Source organism: Centruroides vittatus, unplaced genomic scaffold (assembly GCF_030686945.1).
Source record: "Centruroides vittatus isolate TY-2023 unplaced genomic scaffold, ASM3068694v2 contig_296, whole genome shotgun sequence".
NCBI lineage: Eukaryota > Metazoa > Arthropoda > Arachnida > Scorpiones > Buthidae > Centruroides > Centruroides vittatus.
In genome coordinates this window covers 203,576-212,506 of record NW_027121884.1, presented here as the reverse complement: position 1 = coordinate 212,506, position 8,931 = coordinate 203,576, and the positions used below count along the sequence as shown (strand labels likewise).

Genomic DNA, 8,931 nt, shown 5'->3' with positions numbered 1-8,931 from the left:
TAAGTAATACTTTTATATATAATAGTAAATACATATGATTTTTCAAATTTTTTACATTCTTAGTTTGTAATTTAAAAATTCTTATTAATATCAATTGATTTTTGAGTAAATAAACACTAGGTCAACATAATATACGTTATGTTTATCTTTTTCTACGTTATATTTAACACAATAATAAATATTTTTATGTTTTAGAGATTCATAAATTAGAAAAAACAGTAAAATTTTTTGTGATATTTTTACATGTAACGAAATACGTCAGTGATTACGTATGAAGTGAAAAGTGACTGACTATTTGTACATCAATGAGAGTTTTTGATCTTTTATGGTCTATTTCATTGCCCTCATTTGCCTACATGGTTTTTATTATTACGTTCTGAAATAAAATTTTGCCATAACTGAAAAAATTACCAAGTATCTTTAAAGAAGTTGACAAAATATAAGCAATCAAAAATTACGAACATTGCCAAAAAAGCTGTATTTTATTTTTCTTTCATCTATCACCCAGCAATGCAGACGTCACCAGAGAAGAACTGATGGGTCTAGATAACTCAAATTTTATAACGAATCCTTTATCATTACCTGGCAAATCCTCTGGGTTCGATAGGTAGAATTTCAAAAAGGTTTCCTATACAAATTCTATATTTTGCTTTAAAGCAGAATTTAGAAACTAGTAAAACAGTTGAAAATCTTGTATGTACTGCTTTTTAATGCCAATATCGGATGTTTCCAAAACAAAATCTCATTAAAAAAAATTTTAAGCGTTTTCTAAATTGAAATGATTTTTACTTGGATTTTTTACAGATTTTTGTTTGAATTTCAATATTTTTTAAACATCATATATTTTTCGAAGTTTAATATTTTAAAATTATTTTTATAAAATAGGAAAAGTACACAAATTTATATCCTCGATCATTAAATTGATAAAAGTCATGCCTTTACCACTAGAAAAACTTTAAATGATTTTGAATAGGAAAATAAATTAATTGGTTGATGCATCAGCAATGAGTTAACTATATTTGTTAATCTTCTCATAAACAAAGACTGGAATAAAAATTTAGATTTGTTCATCAGAAGAAAGAGTAGCTTGCTGCAATTTTCATTATTCGCTCATGTATAATTTTAACTGACGTCCATCTTCCCGTTTGACTATGCTTCCTTAATCTCTAGAACGGAGTTACATACGTGATAGTAAAGACCAGATATTAAAAGCAGGAGGCTTCCATTACGTGTATACGAACTTTTCGTTTATACCGAAAGTAACGTTATTTCAATTCAAAATTTTCTTTTGGATGGAGATAGATGACTGGCATGATATTGTTGTTAACAGAAAAAGCATGACATACGTGGGCATGACACTGCTAAAATTGAATGCATTGTGATAAAAAAAATTACAGACTGGCGTTGAGGAAATGTATACAATAAATATTTGATAGTTTTATTTTTTAACTTTTATCCACACGCAAGGTATTTGTATTTCATTATAGTGGGCATCTAACAGTTTAGATTTATATTTTGCAGTGATAGTTTATTTTAAATAGAATATTTGCGATCAATTTTTATAGCTTACACATATTCTTTTTACCAATTTTATAATGTTTTATGAGTATTTTTATCACATTCCACTTTTTGTACTTCACAACCATTGGTTTTATATATATTTTTTCATTTTATTTCACAATTAATGTTTAATAAGCATTTTTTATGTTCTTTTCTCTTCGATTTTATTCAGATATTGTAATATACCTAACAATTTATTTGTCGCCTGTTTAAATATAACACCTTTATTTCGTACTGATCATGTATTATTATGTTCATTGCAAAACAGTATTCCCCTTGATGTGGGTTCCTGTCCTGTAGTGAAGGGACCACCCAGAGATGGTTTAGTATCTCTTCTTTACCATCCCTGGGATCTAAACGCCCACCCACGTGTTTGCCGTGCGTGGTGGCCCGTATGCCGGAAAGGGGGATCCTGGTAGTTGAGGGGCAACATACCGTCCCCAACACACTGCTTTGGCCCCTGCTTCGGATAAACGGGAGGCTCAAATCAGGCTCCGTTTGAGTCAATCGGCTGGTCGTTGAGTCATTGTTAACCTCGGCTTGGAGTCAACCGATCGATGCAGACCGGGCAGACACGTCAGACAAGGTGTGCTCTTCTGACTGCATTGTGAGGGTATAGCTCCTGGAAAACCCTGGTGCGACGGTCTATGGAGAGTCTCCCATGTGACGGCATCCCCCTGTTGGGCCCCATGGTGGGTGGGGTCACTAGGAGCTGAATGTAAATTCTTAAATATGGATTTTAAAACAACAAAACAAGCGACCAAAGACCAGAACTCCAGCCAACCTGCTTACTTAATAGTGCATGCAACTGGAGAAAAACCTCTATCTAAAGCATCGCCATTCTTGATTCAAAAATTGTTTGAATCGACCATAGGACAGTTGAAAAAAATACAAAAATTAAGATCGGGAGATTTACTGGTGGAAACAGCTTCTCCACAACAATCGGCAAAACTTCTGCAAACAAAGACTCTGGGAGAAATGGAAGTCACTGTCACACCACACGGAAGCCTAAACTCATCACGTGGTGTGATATCTGAAGATGAATCAGACATTCAGATCGGTCTTTCAGACCAAGGCGTCACTGCTGTCCGACGCATCTCCATTCGTCGGGATGGCAAGTTTATTCCTACGAAACATCTTATTTTGACATTTAATAAATCGACTTTGCTATCTGTTATTACAGCAGGGTATCTACGCTGTCCAGTTCGCCCGTATGTTCCAAATTTGCTGCGTTGCTTTAAATGCCAGCGATTTGGACATTCACAAACATCTTGCCGAGGGAAAAGCGTATGCGCACAGTGTTGGACTGAAGGTCATGAGAGTACTGAATGTAATAGTACCCCATGCTGTGTGAACTGCAAGGATACCCATCCTGCCTACTCTTGAAAATGTCCTGCATGGCAGAGAGAGAAAGAGATCCAGCGACTGAAAACCATCAACAATTTACTATACCCAGAGGCTCGCCGAATGGTCACTTCAAGTGCACCACTGAAACAAAAGACAGTAGATTTCAACACGGCAGCAAATAACACATGTGGGGTTCAAACAGAGATTTCTGTCTCCCCAAGTGAATCTCTTACACGCGATGCGAAATGTTTAATACTTCCATCTATGAAAACACCAGAACAGGCGAGTACAAAAGCAAAAACACCTCTACCAAAAACTGGGATAACAACTAGGAATGAGGGTTCGAAAAAAGCGAGTAAGAACCCACTAAACAAACAGAGTAAAAGCAGCACTCTCCAAATTCAAAAAATCGGAGGCTCAGTCGATGAGTGAATTCTCTGATATCTCTGACGAAGAGAATAAACTGGAGGTGACCCAAACAACATCGCTTCTAAAAGGAAAATCATCAGTAAAATTGAAGAGGGACACTTTTGCAAAGAATGCTGTGTCAAACACATAATGGGTTATAAAATAATTCAGTGGAACTGTCGTGGTTTCTGCAACAACTTCTCTGACGTTAAACACCTGACATTATCTACCACATTTCTCTGCGTGGCACTCCAGGAAACACATTTAAAACCTGGAGAAAAAATATCTTTAAAAGGATTTGGACTCTACAGCAAGGATGATGATAGCCACAATTGCACCAGTGTAGGTGTGGCTATACTGGTTTCAAACTGCATCCCGTCCTTACCCTACAGCTGTGGCAGTCAGAATTTCTATTGGAGTAACTGTCAGTTTGTTCTATATACTTGCCAGCAGATGTCAGAGTCGATGAAGACGAATTGGATGCCTTGGTTGAACAACTGCCGACTCCATTCCTTTTACTCGGTGATTTCAATGGCCACAATCCAATGTGGGGCAGTCCCGACATCAATCGTCGTGGCAGGGTCATTGAGAGATTTATAGGCAATCACCAACTGTATTTATTTAATACTGGAGAAGTGACATACTTCCATGCCCCAACAAGAACATTCACTGCCATTGACCTATCATTAGCAACCCCGAATCTGTTTTCAGCGTTTACATGGGAGGTTGGATCTAATCCACTCTCTAGTGACCACTTTCCAATATTTTTAAAATACCGAGGCAGAGAAAGCTGTGAAACAGCCCATCCACCACGCTGGAAATTTGAAACGGCAGATTGGCCTGCATATTCCTCTTTGGCTGACATCACTGAGGAAATGGTCAATACTGCTGATATCAATGACGCAGTTGAATTTGTCACTTCCAGTATTATTGAGGCAGCCGAAAAAACAATGGGGATAACATCAACCAGATATCCAAAACATCCGAAACCATGGTGGGATCAGAATTGCGAGGCAGCATTTAAAAAGCAAAAGAAAGCATGTGGGATTTCAGAAGATACCCCACTGCTCACAGTTTGGTTGCTTTTAAAAAAGCAAAGGCAAATGTCAGAAGAATCAGAAGGCAAAGCCAAAGGGATTCTTGGAGGAAGTATCTAGCATAACATCTTCCACCAACTCAAGGGCAGTCTGGGATAAAATCCATAAAATAAATGGGAAATATGCTTGTCACTCTCTGTTCATGCTGGAAAATAATGGCACAATAATCAGCGACATACAGGGTATTGCTGATTTGATGGGTGAAACGTTTTTTTCTTCATCTACCAATATAATGTATACAAAGAACTTTCAAGCTTATAAAGCCCAAACAGAAAAACAAAATTTAAATTTTCATTTTTTATCTCATGAGGAATACAATGTGCTATTCACCAGAATCAAATTACAAACAGCGATCTCTCGCTCAGGGAATACTGCTGTAGGGTCGGATAAAATTCACTATAGCATGATTAAAAATCTGTCAAACAATTTTTTTGGTAATCTTCTGAATCTGTTTAACAGAGTATGGACAGAACATATTTTTTCTGACTCTTGGAGGCTATCAATCATTATTCCCATTCCCAAGCCAGGAAAAGACTGGTCTGTAATTAGAGGAATTCTTACAATCTCTTTGATGAGTTGTCTCTGCAAACTTTTTGAGACAATGGTAAACAGACGCCTGATGTTTCTCCTAATGGAAAAGAACTACTTTTCACCACATCAGAGGTGATATTGTTGGAACAGAAGTATTACAGACAATTTAGTAAACCTTGAAACATCTATACGCGAAGCGTTTATTAGACGACAGCACTTAGTGTCTGTGTTTTTCGATATAGAGAAGGCTTATGATCGCTGCTGGCGATATGGAATACTCCGTGATCTGCACAAATTCGGATTGCGGGATAATTTGCCAATTTTTATAAAAAAACTTCTTGCAGAATCGAAGATTCCAAGTTAGGATTGGCAACACTTTATCTAGGCTTTACACACAAGAAGAAGGTGTTCCTCAAGGTTGTATTTTGAGTGTGACTCTGTTCCTAATCAAAATTAATAGCATAGCTAAGTGTCTTTTTTCCAGTGTGAAACACTCCTTGTATGTGGATGACTTTCAGATCTCCTGTCAGTCTACTAACATGAGTTTTATTGAGAGACAACTGCAAACCTCTCTAAATCGGATAGACAATTGGTCCAAGATCAATGGTTTTACTTTTAACGTAGAGAAGACGTCGTGCATTCACTTTTGCCGAAGGCGTGGTTTGCACCTGGACCCTGAAATTTACCTAAATGGGGTTAAAATTCCAATGGTAAACGAAGCAATATTTATGGGTGTCGTGTTCGACCATAAATTGACGTTTTTGCCACACTAGCGCAATTTGAAGAGTAGATGTTTAAAATCTGTGAACCTTTTAAAGGTATTATGCTGCTCATTCTGGGGAGCAGACAAATGTTCAATGCTTAGAATATATAGAGCCCTTGTTCGCTCTAAGCTTGATTATGGATGTATCGTGTATGGCTCTGCGCGAGAATCTACTCTTCGGATGCTGGATCCAATCCACTATCAAGCATTGCGTTTGTGCACTGGTGCGTTTCGAACTTCTCCTTTCCAAAGTTTGTACGTAGATGCTTATGAGCCTCTACTATCTCTCAGGAGAGAGCAGTTGTTTTTGTTCTATTATATTAAACAGAAATCTCTGGCTAAACCTTCAGTTTATTGTAGAGTATCAGATACTCAGCTGAAAAGATTATTTACAGCTTGCCCAAGTTGTGTCTCTACATTTGACATTAGAATGGAAAATGTAAGCAGCACGATTGATTTGGACGCAAGCAACATTTCACAGGCCGAGGTCGATAATATATCACCTTGGTCAACTCCTGTGATTAATGTTGACTTTAGCTTAAAGCAATTTCCTAAAGAATCCACTCCGGACTACGTCTATAGGCAGCACTTTGCAGAAATTCAACACCACGACAGGAATTTAATTTTATTTATACTGATGGATCAAAATCGGTTGATTACGTTGGCTCAGCTTTTGTCTGCCAGGATGAGATCGTGGCAGAACAAATTGCATTGAATTCTTCCATCTTTACTGCAGAGTTGCAGGCTATTTACTAGCCTTAAAATATATAATTAGGAAAGGTCATCGTCGCTGTGTTATTTACACTGACTCAGTTAGTGTACTTCAGGCTTTGATCTCACATGAACCTAGTTTTCACTCTATAGTGATTAAAATTTTCAATCTGTTTTGCCATCTTATTGCGAGTAATATTTTTGTAAAATTCTGTTGGGTCCCAGGCCATGTAGGTATAAAAGGGAATGAAACAGCTGACTCAGCTGCAAAGTCAGCAAGTCCTTCTCAGCATAGAATGTTTATGGAAGGAGGTGATTTGAAGCTAGTCGTTAAAAAACGAGTAGCAGAGAGATGGCAAAATGTGTGGAACGAACAAGTCCACAATAAACTTTACGAGATCAAACCTATAATAGAAAATTGGACACACAACAAACAGTATGATAGGATTTCTGAAGTCATTTTTACTTGTCTAAGGATTGGACATACTCGGCTTACTCATCAATATTGTTTGAAGGGTGATGACCAGCCAGTATGCCAGTATTGCAACTGTACTTTAAGTGTTAAACACATACTTTGCAACTGTGTTGCTTTTGATCGGAGTCGCAGACAGTTTTTCGGAAATGCAAATCTGAGAGAGATTTTGGGCCAGAGGCCAAATCTTTATAAGATACTGAACTTTTTGAAAGTTATAAATATTAATAGAGAGATTTAAGTTAAATAAATAAATTAATTAATTTATTAGTTATTATATATTTATATTTGTGTTGTTCTGTTTGTTTGCACTTGTTTGTGTTTTTGTGTTGTATTGACGTTTTGTGATATATATATTTAGCTTTGTTTTATTTTACCATTTGTCATGGCGCAGCATAGCCTGTATGGCTCTTGTGCCAAAAAACTAGAACTAACTAACTAACTAACTAACTAACTAATTGCAAAACAGTATTGAAAGTAGCTTTCGATGCAAAAGGTATTTAATTTTAACAAAATTAAGCATACGTAAATTTGCATGATGATGAGAACGTTATTCTTGAATTTTTAGTATGTTTTATCATGATGTTTAGAATAAGACAATTCTAATGTAATATAATTAAATTTTTGTATTATAATTTGTTAAATAAATAAATAACACGAATTAAATTTGCAGGAAATTACATTTTATTTAATTCACATTAAGAAAAGAAAATTTCAATTGACATTTCACTTTTATTTTCGGGAATCCTAAAATAAAAAAGGAAGTATAAACGTTTGAATTATATAACTGTATAGATATAAAGAACTTTGAATTGAATTATGTAAATCTGTTTTAAGTTTAATGAAATACTGTAATTTTACATTAATAATTTAATTTTATTTATCATAAATTTTAAAAACTACGCATCAGTTATTCATTTAAGAATTACATGAAATGATTAACATGGTACGTTAAATATAAATTATCTTTATCCGAAAAATTTTTTTACCATGGTATTATTTTTTGGTTTTATTACTTGGGGGTCTGTAAACTGTAATAATTCATCATAATTATGTTAATTTTACGTTTTTTTTTATGTTTTCAAAAATATTATTCAGAATAGTTCAAAAGTTGTTAAATATATATTTATAGTAAATCTTTTATTACCTGATAAAAAGATACAGATGTCAATGAGAAAAAAATTTGAATTAATCTTGGAAAAAGTACAAAAATTTTAAAAATATATTTCTACTGTTGTCTATAAATAGAAATTAATTGCAAATATGAAAAAAAAATCTGTAATGAGAACCTTAGCAAAATACTCAGGAAGTTTGCTTTCTGAATTGTTTAAACCAAAAAAATTGAAGTGCGATTATCAAATGTATTTTATGTATTGACAAAACGTTTAATTTAAAAGAAATAAAAGAAAAGTTATTAAAATAACAAAATACCTAACAGTGGGCTAGTAAATATCATTCTATAAATGCTATTACATAAAAAATTTAATTTGTATTTTTAGTCAATGACTTGTAAACAGATATTTGGCATGACAATCCTATCGTAATCCGATGACATTCCTGCACATGAAAATAACATTTCCCGAAAAACGTAGTACCCAAAATCACTAGCATGGCACTTAAGATTATCCATTCTTCTGTTCATAATTGTTTGCAATTTTGATTGTGATGATACCTAAATTCGCATGAAAGGTTGTAATGAAAACAAGATGCAAATACGAAGAACCTGAAGGACCCGTCAATGATTAAATGCAGTTTGCGAATAGACACTGTTAATCGCATTCTGGTTTTACATTTTCAGAATAGAATTATATTCATCATTCTCTCCTAATTTCTCATGTACTGATAAATGATGTGAGTATGCTGCAAATAAAACCCTACATACTGTAAATTTCAAAACCAATAATAACGAGTATGAATACCTTTGTTTTATCAAAATATTTAACACATGTCGTGAAATATCACAATATGATATTTGATTACATTTAGCTTCCATTTTTCTACATATAATTAAATAGAGAGTAATCTGATAATACGATCACTAT

The 8,931-nt window shown here is 34.7% G+C and overlaps 1 protein-coding gene across 1 annotated transcript; it reads left to right on the top strand.

Moving 5' to 3' along the window:
* The first annotated feature begins 2,292 nt into the window (after window positions 1–2,292).
* Window positions 2,293–2,946, top strand: LOC136972539 (uncharacterized). Its single transcript, XM_067267125.1, has one exon. The coding sequence runs from the start codon at window positions 2,293–2,295 to the stop codon at window positions 2,944–2,946; it is 654 nt and encodes a 217-aa protein (XP_067123226.1).
* The last annotated feature ends 5,985 nt before the right edge of the window (window positions 2,947–8,931 follow it).

Coding starts and splice junctions, on each gene's coding strand:
- LOC136972539 (XM_067267125.1), top strand. CDS start 2,293: ATGGATTTTAAAACAACAAAACAAGCGACCAAAGACCAGAACTCCAGC.